Source organism: Hipposideros armiger, unplaced genomic scaffold (assembly GCF_001890085.2).
Source record: "Hipposideros armiger isolate ML-2016 unplaced genomic scaffold, ASM189008v1 scaffold_142, whole genome shotgun sequence".
Taxonomy (NCBI): domain Eukaryota; kingdom Metazoa; phylum Chordata; class Mammalia; order Chiroptera; family Hipposideridae; genus Hipposideros; species Hipposideros armiger.
This window is the reverse complement of record NW_017731492.1, coordinates 3,299,712-3,316,234: the sequence shown is the minus strand read 5'-3', so window position 1 is coordinate 3,316,234 and position 16,523 is coordinate 3,299,712. Positions and strand designations below refer to the sequence as shown.

The 16,523-nt window shown below is 36.5% G+C and overlaps 1 protein-coding gene across 2 annotated transcripts; it reads right to left on the bottom strand.

Moving 5' to 3' along the window:
• Window positions 1-12,135: 12,135 nt before the first annotated feature.
• Window positions 12,136-14,090, bottom strand: TKTL2 (transketolase like 2). 2 transcript variants are annotated; one of them, XM_019650579.1, is made up of 2 exons: window positions 13,854-14,090; window positions 12,136-13,739 (listed from the first exon to the last, which is right to left on the bottom strand). In XM_019650579.1, exons 1-2 carry the CDS (start codon window positions 14,075-14,077, stop codon window positions 12,203-12,205), a joined length of 1,761 nt encoding a protein of 586 aa, XP_019506124.1. In that variant the 5' UTR covers window positions 14,078-14,090; the 3' UTR covers window positions 12,136-12,202. The 2 variants fall into 2 exon arrangements, with proteins under 2 accessions (XP_019506124.1, XP_019506123.1); XM_019650578.1 differs by having other exon boundaries at window positions 12,136-14,090.
• Between the last annotated feature and the right edge of the window lie 2,433 nt (window positions 14,091-16,523).

Sequence of the window (16,523 nt, the reverse complement as noted above, 5' to 3'; positions counted from 1 at the left end):
AATTGGAAGTGATCTTGTTCCTGCAGAGGCATTTGGCAAATGTTTGAAAATGTTTTTGGTTATCACGACTGGGGAATACTTCTGGCATCTAGTGAGTAGAGAGGCCAGGAAGCTCCTAAACATTCTACAATGCACAGACTACACCCCACAACAAAGGTTTATGTGGTCTAAAATGTCAATAATGCCGAGTTTGAGAAATCCTGATATGGCATAAAGATGTGAAAGATCTCTACACAAAAAAGGTTTAAGACCCAATTGAGAGAAATTTATAAAAGACCTCAGTAAGTTTGAAAGTTACAATAGTATATGGATTTGTATGATGGATATAATGAAATTAATTTATAGATTTAATACAATTTCTATTAAAACTGCATCAAGTAATTTTTAAAGAAATAGAGTTCATTCTAACAATTTTATAGACTCATAAAGGATCTAAAATAGCTAAAACAACCTTGAAATAAGGAAAACAAATTTAGAGTTCTTATAGTACCAGATTTCAAGACTAACTATAAAACTTTAGTGCAGGAGATAGACACTGGATCACTTGAACAGAAAAGAGTCCAGAAATAGACCCACCCATATACAGCCAACTGATTTACAATCAAGTTGCCAAGTTCATTCAGTGAACAAAGGAAAGCCTTTTTAACAAATGTTCCTATATCACAGTTAGATATCTGTGTGGGGAAAACAAAATAAAACAAAGCAATAAAGCCCTCCTATCTCACACCAAACACAAAAAATATTTTTATATAGATCATATACCCAAGCATCAAACCTGGAAACATAAATCTCATAGACGAAAACAGGAGATGATCTTTGAGAACTTGGAATCAGCAAAATTTCTGGGACAGGGCGCAAATAGCACTAACCAAAACCTTGAAAATTAATTAATTAAATTTCATAAAAATTTAAAATGTATGTCCCTCCAAAGACAACATTAATAAAATAAATTAAAAAGCCACAGATTGAGGAAAATACTTATGGCACATATGACAAAGGATTTGTATCCTTAATGCATAAAGAAACGTACAAATCAATAGTAAAAAGACAAACATCCTGATTTTTTAAATGAGCCAAAGATTTGGACACTTTATCATCGATATACTCAATGTTCAACAAACACACACATGAAAGGGTACAGAGCATATTTAGTATTGGCAGTCTGCGAATTGCAACTATAAATGAGATACTATTTTATACCCATGGGAAGGGCTAAAATCAAAAGGACTGACTCCATTACCTGTTGGTAAAGGTATGTAGCAGTTGGTAGTGGCACCCTGGATTTCCTTCGAGAACTCCTCTGCTGCACTCTTAGGCCTTGCGTTTCAGGTGAAGCGGAATCTGCCTGTAGACTTTCAGGGGCAGGCAGAAGACTTGAGCCTGGACAATTAGAGTCACAGCAGGTAATAAAGAAATATTGTCTGATCCACGCTGGCTCAATTAGATCCTTTAATTCTTGGCAAATAAATGTTTTTTTGTGTGTGCGCGTGTTGGCACTTAAACTGCTAGCGTATAAACCGGATACAATGGTCACGTGATCATTGTGACCCTCACACTAGCAGAGCCTTCATGAAAACAAAACGACCACAGAATGATGTGGAGCCAGGGGAAGGAAGGACACCTCATTTTGGCACTGAGTCCAGCAGTATATAAGCTTGCTCTAACCCTAAACTTGTAGTTAGGAAAGGCAATACATTCCCTTTTTCCTCAAGCCAGGAATTCTGCCTTTTTTTGTTTTCCAACTTACAAAATCCTGATTAAATAAAAGTAAACCAGATTCATTTTTTTCTTTGCCAGTAAACAAAATCAATCTAGAATATATGTTAGAATCTATCTATGTACTATTCTTTTTTATGTAAAACTTGAAGGGGCATAATTTTTTTTTTTTTTGCTTTATAAGTGAACTGTTTTAAAAATCTTCTTCTAAAAAAATGTAAGATATACTATGACATGTTATACCAATTTTAAGCAGAGACTTTATTTGGGGGAAAAAAAATCAGTGTTAAAATGAATGTTCCCACTTCATTAAACTGCAAAGGAACCAGCAGTGCCACAAGAAATGAAAATCCATTATCTAAAGTGGTTGGGATGAAGAATGAACAGGAATACAGTGGAGTTTATTACTTTCAGGCAGAAAAATCAAAGAATAACCAAGTTATTCTTGCCAGTAGTCAAGTGAAATTGTTAGATTTAGAAAAATTCAATTCTATAAAAGTCTAAGAATGTCTGCAGATGGTAAACTGATATAGGGTTTACACAGGACTTTAAGAGGGAATGATCATCTAGAAAATACTTATTTAAAAGCGGGTAATGCTGGTCTCTACCAGCTATCATAAACACATTTTCAAAATGAGATACATGACATGCAGCATATCAAATTAGTCAAATTGACCATAATTCAAAATCCACAACTTTTACAACTAAAATATAATAAATAAATATAATTAATGGTGCTATCTTTGGAGTAAATTTTAAAAGAATATAAATTAGGCTGTAATTTTAATATCAAAACACAGTAATATGGGCCGGTTGAGTGGCTCAGTTGGTTAAGAGCTCTCTCAAGAATGTGATCTCTGAGCAACAGCAGTTCAATTCCTGGCCCAAGCTGAGCTGCCGCTGAGCTGCCAATAGGTGGCAAGATGGCTCAGCTAAAAAACAAACAAACAAAAAACAAACAAACAAAAAAACCCAAAAAACACAGTAATAGTCTTCAGTTCATTATATTATATGCCATCCTTGCAATAATCTAAAATTTCTTTTGTTTGGGATCTAAACCAGGCATACAGATTTCTCTCAGATAATAAGAAAAACATCTTTTACTAGATTTTAATAATAGCTGCATTTGTTAAAATCTTATTATTATTAAATGCTATGCTATTTCCTCTAAATGCATTATTATATTTAACCCTTACAATAATCCCATGCTGCATGTTTCATTAAAGCCATTGTAAAGATGAGGAAACTAAGAATTACTAAAGTCAAATAGATAGATACCTTGTCACAAGCTAAACAGCACATGTGGGATTTGGTCTATCTCAGTTCAGATCCCATATACAAGTCAGAAGAGCAGAAAAATATTTTGAAATAAATTTAGGCCCAAAGAGTGAAGTAAAAAAGATCTCCAAATTTAGGAACTACAGAAATAAAGATATACTGAATTAAAGAAAGCCCAGTTTCAAATTTCTGTAATTGGTTTTAGCTCGATTTTAACAGATATCTTTCCTGGGGGATATAATCTATATACGTACATGAGATTCAAAAAATATCAAGTGCTGATAATTTTTGCAACTCCATTGGAAGAAACAAAGTTCAATTCTCACTTTAAACAATATTTTAAAAAATCTAAATTAATTAAGATCTGATATAAGAATAAAACCATCAAATCACTGGAGATAATCTTGGAGAATATTTGTACAGCCCTAGATTTGGCAATAGATGTGGAGAAAGGTAGCCCTTCTTAAATAAGAAAGCACATCCAGGAGCCATGTAAGAAAAAATAGACATATTTAATTGCATCATATATCCAACCATATTGTTTTCTACATGCATGCTTTTACCGTCACATTCACTGTAATTTTTTCTGACTCTATTGTTTGTCTTTTAAATTTGCTCTAATATTTAATATTTATATTATACAAAGAACTCATCAATTAATAAGACAAATATTTGAAGAAAATAAGATGCAAAGAATATAAACAGGCAATTCACATAGGATAAAATTCAAACATTGATAAGCATGTGAAACTATCTGCAACATCCCTAGTAGTAAGGCAAACACAAAACAAAGCCATAATGAGATGCTATTTTTAACTGGTCAGACTGGCAAAAATTAAAAGAGTGAAAATATCGCCTGCTGACAGTGTTTCAGAAAAACAAGAGGGAGGCTTGCGAAACTGTTTTTTAGGAACATAATCTGTCAATAACTGTTAATACAAAAAGAACATGCTCTTTGATTCAGCAGCCCCATTGTTTATTTAAATCTCATCTACAGAAAAGGAAAAAAAAAACCTTTATATAAAAATATATATACAAGGCTGGGTTTGTTTTGTAGCATGGAAGCACCTGAAAGTCTACCAATTGGGGAATGCTAAAAAATATGTTATACCCACGCCTTAAAATTGTAAAAAATATCCACTGATCTGAAGAGATGTTTAGAGAATACTGTAAGTGAAAAAAGAAACTGAGTGTAATGGGTAGAGAATGGTTCCATTTTAGTTAAAACAAAACAAAATTTAAAAATCTACATGTGTTATATATCAAAATAAGAATTTCCTGGGAAAAGGCCATTTGTCTGAGTATGGAGAAGGGGATAAAAGGAATGAAAAAAGATACAGTGGTTACCACAGGGGATGAGATAAGAGATAGTTAGGGAAATGCGAGATCATTGTTTTTTTACTAATAAAATTCTGTATTGTTTTTCCCATTAAAATAAGTATGCATTATCTTGTGTAATTTTAAAACCTAAAATAGAAAAACTTGAAAACTTTGAAGCTATAGTGATGATGTAAGGCCAATTTTAATGTTGAAAAATCCCAACATGCTATCAAGCCAGTATGGTGAATAAAAAGTTGTGACTACAAAATGAGTCACACACGTGGCTCCATGGACCTTGCAATTCTGCACTGTGGGTGGGCCTGTGGCAACTGCAAAGAATTCAGATTTGAAAATTGTACAACACTGTGTCAGCTCACCTCCAGCTGACTTCAGTATAAGGCCTCCTTCCTGAAGAACAGAATTTTGATAAGGAGAGGCAGAAGGCAAGAAAAAGAGAAACTTGATGGAGCAAAGTTGTAGAGTTAAGTCAGGAAATGATGCAATCGGACACTTTCTGAGGGAGGGCTGAGAAAGGGGGAGGGATAGATCTTTTTCAGGAATGCAAGTTAAGAAGATGAGGGCTCTTCAACGATAACAACTGACACTGACATAGTCCTTACTTTTTGCCAGACACGGTTCTGAAAGTCTTATACATTTAACTCATTTCATCCTCCCATAACCTTATGAAGTCACTTGATACTTTGAAGCCTAAAGGTTTTCCCTTTGTATGGAATATACTCTTCTCATCCAATATTCCCATTTTCTTTCCCAATTGCTTTACTGCCTAACACCTCACACCTGTCATTTTTCATAATAACTTAAGCAACACTTTCAAAATCTACATCAGCATGTTAGGTTAAATCATATGAAACTTCTAATATTTGAATAGTTTTGACCCACAAAAATGATAATATCTTATGTTTCAATGTAGTATCTGCCTGTGTTTGTGAATTTTACTTATGGATATACCTTTCCCACCAAAGAGGAGCCTCCCTGCGAAGTCTATACACATTTTTTTTTAATCTCTGTTTCTCCAAAGCCTATTAGGGTATCCTCTACATAGTATATATTCACTAAATAATTACAGAATATAGAAATAAATGAAGAGACAGAGAAACCCTAAAGCAGAAAGGCACATGAGGGGAGGAAAAGGAGATAAGGCAAAAGACTTTGAGGGCATGAACATTGGTGGTGCAAAAATCAGTGTATGATTCAGTCAAATTATTAAGAATGGGTGTCAACATTGCTCATAAAATCTATCTTTCTATGCCACTCAGGGTTGAAGGCACTCCCAAATCTGTTGATTAATTGATATAGTTCCTATTTTGGTTCCACATATGTAGTCATGTTGAAGAACACAAGTCCAAAAGAAGAAGAGATAGATTCTAAGTGGTTGGGAAATATGTTATTATACAATCTGATTCAGGTAATTATGTAAAAATGGAAAATGATGTGAGTCAGCATTATAAATACTTGGGAAGTGCATTTACGATCAAAGAGATGATAGTGAAAGGGAAGCTTTCAGTAGAAGGCTTTCAAGAAGAAGACAGTGCTATAGAGCACTGTTCCATCTACCACTGAATACATGTATTATAGAGAAATAGTCTCTAAAATTGTTGGATGTGGCTAAACTAAGTAGAAGTTTTAAAGATAAATATAAACGTAAACCAGCACCAATTGCTATAATCTGTTTTAGGAGAGAAGGAATAAATTTTTAAGATATACCAGTAAGTGCAAAGCTGAAAAGGGTCAAGAGTGAAGATAACTAATGTCATGGACATAAGTGACATTTTGAGTTCTTAGAATTGCAATGTGTAAACTCTATAGTTCATGAACATATACAATATGTCACAGGCCCTCAATGGATAACTTGGCCTCTTATATATCAGAAAAATGGAAAAAGGATAGTTAATGGATGTCCTAGAGAGCATGAGAAGTGATGAAAGCAATGCAATGAGATAGATACAAGTAAGCCTGGAAAAGGGGGAAACACTGTTAAAATTATGGGAAGTCACCTGGAGAACAGAATAGAAAGAAGGTTTTGGTCAATCCATATCCAGGAATAGGTATTTCCAGATAACCTGTAATGACAGAGTACTGGGAAACAGTACCGTAGAGTGAGCCAATCTTTGTGGGACCCAGCAAAGAGTCGATGTCTTGACTGGAAATTCATGAACTACTTTCATAAACAACAAAGAGGAGCCATTATTACAGTAACTGAAATTGTGGTTATCTTGTACAGTAAAGATACATATGGTAGAGGTCATGCTTTTACTGTATAACTTCAGATATTTTGGTTGTGGTGAGCATGGAGGAAAGTAGAAAAGAGAGAGAAGGTTAAGAGCTACATGAGTATGTAAATTGTGGATGAGACACAGTCGTACAAAGGTTCCATGTGTCTAAGAAGACTATAATTTACCACTTTGAGGCTAAGTTATCTAAAGATCTCTTTGACAATTATCATCATAGTATCTAAAAACGAAGGTGAATTCTTTTCTCAAGGGCTGTATATTTTTTAAGGTTCTTTAATGTCCTCACCACCTGTCCTAAGCCAGGTTTTCCTGGAGGGACTTTGTAGACATTGGCCTCACAGGTGCATCAGTATTTGTTCCTTGAAATGGCTTGTCTGGCCTGTATTGATGACCACCATTCTCAAATAAGACACTCCAAGTAAAGCTTTGATTGTATAATATAACCAATTAAAACTTGGTAAGAAGGAGGACAGTTTCTTACTGAAATAACTACCATAAGATATTCTGACACAAAAAATAAGGAGATTTAGTGGGAGTTTTTCAATTCTGAGGAGAAAGGGGCCATGAGAATCAGATATTATTTTTAAATATTTTATTTTAGTTTACAAAAACAGAATTTATGTAATCATTGTTGGGTAGCTTAAGCAATAGCTTCTTTATATATTCAGGAAAATAGGAAAACAAAATTAATGATATTCCAAACCGATAACAATAAATTTCCCCTCATCAGTTCGTTCAGTTATTGTTGTCCTGCTGGATTTGGGGTTGGCAGTCACATAATGTCTCACCTAACACTGAGCCCTGAACATCCTGATGCAGTCCACTGATGTGGTCTGAAAGTTGTCTAAATGATCTGCTCAGAAGCCTGTCCTCAAAGTCTATCCTCTGAATTGTTAATATCAGTCCAAGGTTTTCAGTTATCTAAAGTTCTTAAAGATTATTTTGAAGCTCACATACCATAAAACATAATTGATTAGTCTTGACACAAAGCTTATCAGAATAATGATTCAGTTAAGGTGAATAAAATTTAATTATTCATAATCATAAACATTATGTAAGGGAAAAGTTAGCCTACTTGATCAGTAAATCTATTTAAGTTTAGAAAAAGCACTCAAATAGAATAAAATACAAGCTTGTTTTATACTTAACATTGATGAATCAGAACACAAACCTTTTTTTTAAATTAAACTAAAATTATTAAACTGGTCTTTCTTGCTACAAAGTTATCTTATGTTAGTCTGGAATGTTAAAACAGTTTTAGTTACTTTTTGTAAAAAAAATAATAAATGTTAGATTTATTCCAATGTTGAGCTGGAATAGGATGACCTTTCTGGGCTGGATTCATCCCTTGGGCCAGCAGTTTGTCATGTCTACCTAGTATAAATGAGCCCCTGTTCACTAAACCAATGGTCTTGAAATTTTTTCCTCATACATTTCCCCCAAATTAAAGTTACATCTAATTTTTTAATTATTACCTTAAGGGTGTAAATTCTGTTACATTATTTTAATTGCCTTTTAAAATAAAATTGTTATATCACATTTTTAAACACATCCATTGGAATTAGAACGACATATCAAACCTGATAAATCAATTTTAAATAAATGAAGTGAGCTCACTAAACTTCAAGGGCACCATGCCCTAGATGGTCCTAGATTGCAACAGGAGAACATTTTGTTCTGAACCTGCATTTAAGATATTTTGCTATTAAGAGAGCAATTTTTATCTCACTTGTGGAAATTCATATCAAAAATAAAGGAAGGGATTGGCCCAAAAGTAAATGTAAAGGTTTACAGCAGGCACATTGACGACTGTCTCTTAAATGTACTATTTATACAGTAGAATCCACAATAAACTGAAGTTAGGTTAATATAAATCCAGTAAGTACATGGTAAAAATATGCACCATCAGAGACAATAAGGAATATCAAAGATAAAAAAGCAGAGAAATCATCTATGCGTGACAGCAAGCCGGAGTCTTACACCCCAGAGAAATAATGTATATGGTTGTGAATTATCCAGGAATCTTGCACAAGTCAAGGAACACATGTCTCCTGTGAATCTAAACTAATTGTACAAAAAAATTAAACAATCTATTGGTCTATCAGAAATAAACCTGGAACTTCTAACTTCCTCTGCCTTGGAATCATGCAAAGTATAATTTAATGCTATAGACACAAGTGAATGAGAGTCTTTACCTTCTCCTTAATGAAGAGACTGAAAATGCTTTTCATACATCTTGACTATTCCAGTTCTAAAACTCATAGATGGATAAGGCATAGAGACTTCTCGGGACGTGTGGACTGGATGAAATAAAGTGCTACCATTTTCAGTATTTCTTACGATGTTCTTTGCTTTGCTCTTCTGAGGCTCTAAGCAACAAGGCTTTGACAATAGTTGAGGCACAGGAGGAAAAACGTGTTAAACAAAAATGTCATCCTTGCCACCACTCCAATTCACCTTGAATTCAGAACATACTCACATGGGTTCAAGTAACTTCCTAATTTCAGGCTTTATTTTTAGCAAAATTAGCAGGAAAGCAAAGAAAGATGCATGATTTACTGCTGGTTCATGGTGACTTCTTTAAAAGAGGTTCTGCCAGAATCAATATTTTGAAATGTTCCTTTGTTTGGCACGCTTAAGATTTCGCAACTGGTAATAAATGATAACTGTAAGGATGGGTGGAAAGTATGGCTTTGTTTTGAAAAGTAAAAGAGGGGCAATTATGAAAGAGGATATTGGAAAAACATCACAGGGTTATTCTCAGACAGATCAATTTTAGGAACAAAAACATGGATTTAAGGATCTGGAAATAGATTTGCTAAAATCTTTCATGCCTATATGTCACCTGCAAAGTCCTCAGGACCCACACTCTCCCCAAGGGGTGCCCAGCCTCCCACAAGGTACATCTACCTCAGTTTAAGGACCGTGAACCTAACTTGCTAAAATTACTTTAATGAGATCTCTTTAACTTAGCTTCCTAAAGAGCTTCTAATAATTCTTTAAATAGGATATTAAAAGGGAGTATAATCCGGATGTTAATTGCATCAAGATGCAATTTAATATTTGTAGAAACTGAGAGCCTATTCTAAAATGTATATGAAAATTCAAAGGACCAAGAATAGACAAGGCAATCTTGAAAATAAAAAGTGGAGGAAATGGAAGATTTGGATGACTAAATATTAGGATTTATGAAAAAGCAATGGTAAATAAGACAGTGTAGCATGGGCACAAGGGTAAACAAATAGACCAATGGGACTGAAACAAATCTACACATGTACAGTCACCTGATGTATGAGAAAGATAACATTCTGGTGCAGTGAGGTAAAGGGTTTTGCTGTTTTTTTTTTCTTTTCTTTTAATGGTGCTGTACAATTTTGTCAAACACTGTATTGACCCCAACCTCAAACCTCACATAATAATTAATTCCAGATCTGTACGGGAAAGATAAAGATATAAAGTTTGCAGGAAAAAACAGAAGGGAATATTTTCAATAACCTTGGGGAAAGCAAAGGTTTTTTTAAACATAAAACAAAATGTGCTAACTAGAGAGAAAACAATGATAAATAGGACTACATTAAAGTGAACACTTCTCTGTTCATCTAAAGAAACTCTTGAGGGATTTAAGGCAACAGAATGTTCACTATAACAAAACTGGATTGATTTCATCTTACATGAAGAATTGTAGATACAAGATTTACTTCCTCTTTCTTTTCTCTGGAGCTGATAGCCACTGGTTGATACCTCAAGGAATAGGACCCTTACAGGACTCTTAAGGGCTTCCCCACCTTCCTCCAAAAAATATTTTTGGTTGTCTTTGAGATTGCATTAGTCATAAAAAACAAAAACAAAAAACTCCCCTGATCTACTGTCATTATTAAGGTGTATTTATGCATGCTCGGTTGCAAACAGTCCATTTTGAACCCTGCTTTCATGTTATATGCCATAAAAGCTAACACGTTCCCAGCATGCACACTCAAATTATGACAAGGATTTTTGTGTGTTTTATCTATTTTACTCTGTCTGAATCCATGTTCTCTCTCAGATTTGAATAATAAGGATGGAGACTTATTCAGTAGCACCTCACTCTTGGGTAGTAACATTTAACTGATGCTACTAGATGGGAATTACTATTTTAGAAGATAGTTATAATTTCAGGCTAGCAAATACAATTAAATTGTGTGTGTGTGTGTATGTGTGTGTGTGTGTGTGTGTGTGTGTGAGAGAGAGAGAGAGAGAGAGAGAGAGAGAGAGAGAGAGAGAGAGAAAGAGAGGAGTGTGATAAAATTCTTTACTTCTGTGCATTTTCTAAATTTTTACAATGGTTATTTGGCAACTGTTTTTATTTTTACAAAATAATTTTTAAACTTTATGAAATAAACAGGGCACTGATCAATTTTCGAGAGGAAACAGAACCAGCTCAGAGAAACAGGGCAGTGGTAGAATGAATAGGCTTCAATTTCTCCTATTGCCAGGTAGGTCTTCTTTTGGTCTCTACTTCACCTTCTAGAACATTTCCTGACACAAATTGGTTAATGCCTCCAAAGAACTTAATGAGGGCACTTACCAAAGGCAATAAAGTTAGGAACTGATTACCTGATATACCAGACACAGAGTTATTTTAAATTTAGTTTTGAACAGCAGGTCCATCTTTAATTTACCTGATACTCTCTTCTTGTATTCTAGCCATATAACTTACCTACTCACAGCTAAAAGTAACTTGTCTGCTTAAGACATGGCTTTTCAGCCCACACATTGTTCTCTGGCGATTTATCTCCAGCTCAAACCTTTTTCCAGGATTACTGTTCAGGGACATGCCTCTTTCTGCTTCTAGTTTAGATAGAAGTTTCTTCCTTACAAGGGAGAAACCAAACCACACATAGAAGGAACACACTAAGTAAAGCTGCTGGTTTTTAAATGCTTTATTTATTACATTGACTTCAGTATCCTCAGTGAATATAATCTAGTTAGCAACCTGGTTTGGTCACTGAAAAAAATGAAACATTTCTGAAACCTCGCCAAACAGTGTAGTGTGCAGACTAGAACTAGTTATGCTTTTATCTCTTTATGGAACAGTCACTACAAACAGTATGGTGTATCTTAAAACCTTCACTGCTGCTCCATAGCCTCTAAACTGTAGAGCAGAGATGGAATCAAACTTCAGAGGAAATCCCAAAGCAACTGTAGTCAAACATTGTCTGGGAAGCTGCCCGTAGGATTGTATTACATGAAAGCTCGAACTTGCTTAAAAACTTGGGCTATTAAAGTCTACAATTAAATTCACATTTTCTTTACGTGCAAGGATGCTATACACGTTTAAGAAACTGGAACCTCTTATTCCCAAACCAGTCAGTTATTTGTAGTCTTATCAGAAAATGTTGGGCCTGTTTGTTTGCTATTTGGTTACTTAAATTGTTTAAACCTACTTTAATGATTTAAAAATGAAAGTGACATTTGTTTATATAGCTATGGTTTAACAGAAGGGTAATTAACTTGAATTTCTAAATTAAAAATAAAGGTGTTAAATATCTTTTGAAAAAAAACAACGATATAGATATAAATGATGGTTTTGTAACTATGAGCATGAATGCAATATAAAGATAACAGGATTTTGAGACAAAAGCCAACAGACTGACTTCTTAAGAAATCAGCCATTTCACGGACTCTGTGATGTGTCTGGCACTGATTCCAAACATATCCAGCAATTCGCTAGGTTTCCCACTTCGAGGGACTCCTGACACTGCCAGCTGATGAACAAGGATGTCAGGCTCCCTGGAGACAGCTGCACAGACAGCTTCTCCAATGCCACCTTCTTGGTAGTGATCCTCCACCGTTATAACCCGGCCACTTGTAGCTTTTGCGTTGGAGATGATGGTGGCAGCATCCAGGGGTTTAATGGTGAATGGGTCAATGACACGAATAGAAATACCTTGTTGAGAAAGAAGGTCAGCAGCTGCTAAGGCTTCATGCAGAGTCACTCCAGCTCCAATAACTGTGACTTTGTCATTGACACTGTGGCGGATGACCTTGGCTTGTCCGATCTCAAAATTTTCTTGGGGGGTATAAATAACTGCAGTTTCCGGTCGGCTGGTCCGAATGAAGCACATCCCTTTGGTATTCGCAGCCAGATAAATGGCACGCTCTGTTGAGACGGCATCGCTTGGATAGAAAACAGTGCAATTGGGGATGCTTCGGAACATGGCTAGATCCTCCAGGGCCATCTGGGAGGGTCCATCTTCACCGATGGATACCCCGCAGTGGGAACCAATAAGATTGATGCTGGTTTGAGAGATGGCTCCCATTCGGATCTGATCAAATGCTCGGGTCAAAAAGGCAGCAAAGGTGCTAACAAAAGCAATGGTTCGACCACGTGCGGCACAGCCCAGGGCCACACTTACCATGTTTTGCTCGGCGACAAAACACTCAATAAAGCGCTCAGGATGTTCTCTCTTGAATATCTCAGAAAAGGTGGAGTTCTTTGTGTCCCCATCCAGGACGATAACTCTTTTATGTTCATGGCTCAGTTTACCCAAAGCCACACCACAGGCTTTCCGAGTAGTTACCTTGTCACCCACTTTATAATCAGGCAGGCGGGTCATTTGTATATTCCTGATGCTGATTTGAGGTGAGTCTTCCACAGGGGGTTTCGGCATGAGAATCTTGTCGGTCTGTATCTGGCTCTCAATTAATTGGATGATGGCGTCCGCCCTTTCTTTTGGCATGGGCTTTCCGTGCCAATTTTCCGCATCCTCCACGTTGGGAATACCCCGGCCCTTGAAGGTCTTCGCAATGATAGCCGTGGGTTTGTTCTTCGTTTGCGCGGCTTGCCGAAACGCTTGGCACAGCGCTGGCACGTCATGGCCGTCCACTAAGCAGGCGTTCCACCCAAAGGCTTCGCAGCGAGTCTGGTAGATGTCCATGCAGTGCTCGAGGGGCGCGACGCCACTCTGGCCCAGGCGGTTCACGTCGAACACCGCCACGAGGTTGTCCAGGTTGTAGTGGGACGCGAAGGCCAGCGCCTCCCAGACGGAGCCCTCCGAGGACTCGCCGTCCCCCAGGAGGCAGAACACGCGGTAGCTGGCCTTGTCGAAGTACCTGCCCGTGTAAGCCATTCCGCACGCGGCCCCCAGCCCTTGCCCGAGAGATCCGGTGGCCACATCCACAAACGACAGTCTTGGGGTGGGATGTCCCTCCAAGTCGCAATTTATTCTCCTCAAGTTCAGCAAGTCGGCCTCGCTGATGTCGCCCACCTCCGCCCAGGCGGCGTACAGGATGGGCGCTGCGTGGCCCTTCGAGAGGACGAACCTGTCGTTGTCGGGGTGCTCTGGGTCTGTCGGCTTGTACCTCATCGTGTGGAAGAAGAGCACGGACATGATCTCAGCTGCGCTGCAGCACGACGTGGGGTGGCCGGAGCTGGAGGCACACGTGGCCCTGATGGAATGGATCCGCAGGCGGTTGGCCATGTCCCGCAGCACCTGCACAGTGTCATCATCGGGCTTGCCGGGGTCGGCCATGGTTCCTGCAGAACAAACGGTGGGTCCTGCCGAGCAAACGTTGGCTGCACGCCAGCCGGCCAGTCGCGTGGCCCCGCCTCCTGGTCCCGCCTCCTGGAGGAAACGGGCTCAGCAACTGGCGAGAGCGAGCGTGTATGACACGCCAGCTCTGTCGCGAGGCTGAGACCAACAGACAATCTCGGGACCTGCCACGTGCCTCCGAACTCCCCTTTCCTCCGCGTAATGGTGCCTCTTTCTCCTGCACGTGACCTCCTCCTTCCAGCCCAATTGAATGGGTTTTCAATATTTATTTTGTTACTTACATGGTCAACATTATTAAAAATCAAATTTCTTTATACCTTTCCTCGTGTTATAAGTTCAAAAGGGGACATTCTTATAGCCATATGTTACAGAAAGCTATTTGTGATGTTGTGCTTTGTTTATATGCATTAACACTGTATCTGAGACATCACTCTTTACAGCAGAGCATTAGTAGAAATGATCCAAAGTCACTTTTTTTAGGCACTTTCAATCTAACTAATATGACAACACTATGTCATCACAGATTTTCTTAGAACAATGGAAAATTCTGACTCTGCCTTATAGATAGAAATACAATGACAAATTTAACCAAAAATTACAAGAAGAACAAGTCTGAAACCATTTACTGGCAATTTCCCCAGCTTACCTTAAAATACTATTATTGTTACTATAAATAATAATTTTTTAAACAAAATTAACTTACTTTAGTTATAAAACTAAATTTGTGCCACTGAGCTCTTCTGGTGGTCAAGATTTATAGCTTATCATAAAAAAATTGAAAAAACACACACACAAAAACACAATGCCAGTATATTATCTCCCATGCTGCTATGTTAAACATCTTGATTCTTGAGCAATAATTCTTAATATTGACTTCATATGAAAATCATGACACTGGAAAAAAAAAACCCACAAACACCCAAACAAAAAATGCTGGGTGGCACCCCAAATTGAATTTGAATCTCTGTAAGTAGTCTGGGAAGCTATATTTTTAAAATGTATGCATTGATTTTAAGTCAAAATTAAGAACAGATAATCATCTGCAGATAGACCAGTGGTTCTCAACATGGGTTGTATTTTAGAGTCACCTGGGGAGTTTTTAAAAATCTCACATCCAGACAGCACTCCAAACAATTAAATCAGAATTTCTGGGTGAAGGATCTAGGCATCAGTGATTTTAAAAGCTCCCTAGACAATTTCAATGTTCAATCAGGGTGTAAACAACTAACTCAGGGGGGGCTTTCTTACTCTTTCTTTTTTTTTTCTTTCCTACTCTTTATGCGTCTCTTACATTATAGCTCAGAAAAATACTTTAAATATTTCCCATTTAAACTAACTCTATCATTTTCATTCTTAAGGATACATATTTGAATAAACCATAATGATATGACACTAACAAGATTTTAAGACTTGATGAAGGAATTTGGGAGTAGGAAAAGTCCTTAAGAGGTCATTTTGTATTCATTACTCCCCAGACCCCTTGCAAATAAATGTTTGCTTACCCTTTTAGAAAAAGAAAGAGAAAATAAAAACAAACTAGAGTTGGGCTGGGAGTAAACATGGGAATTAGAGAAAAGAAAAATTCACAGCATCATAATAGCAAACTACTAGGGGCTGTCAGGAAAGCAGTTAATATAAACACAGGTAGCTCACTATTATTTTGGCTAAGGAGACCTCTAATAAATCCAAATAACTGGTAAACATGATAATTTTCAAATGATCTATGAGGCAGTGTTCACATAAAAAAAAATGGGAGAAATATAAACTACTTAACATTTCTTTTCAAGTTCCCAAAATTTTCCACTCATTTAATTCCATTAAAGCATTGCACAACTGTTTTCCAAAGTATTAAATAGAAAACATTTAACATTAGTAAATGTCAATTGTGTTAATAAAAGAATGTGATCTTGGAAATTTAATACCCTAGATAGTATCAATTTCTCACTCATTCTATGAGACTGTGTGGATTTTTTATACTATGAAGACAATAATATTTTGTGAGTTATTTGTAAAATATTATAAAGTTCTGAGATTTTTTTAAAGGGAAGCCTGGAAAGTTATGTAAAAGTTTTTAATAATATTTCCTTTAAGCATTTTAGTTTTTTAGAGTTTATTTAAACATATACAATTGAAAATAACCATATAAGTATAAAGTATGCATAATTTAATAATGCAAAATTACCCAATGTGGCTGTGAACACAACTTGTCAAATAAATCAAATATATGATACAACATTCTATTCTCCTCATTTAGAAGAGGCTATCATTGACAAAAGACCAGCCAAATATTTTTAAGTCAACATACCAAACATTTAGTTGTCTTGGAGAACAGCCCGCTACTCATTTTAGAGTTCATTTTGGAAGACAGAAGTTTTCTGCAAATAGAAAGAAATTATTTATTTATTAATTTTGGTTTATCTACATA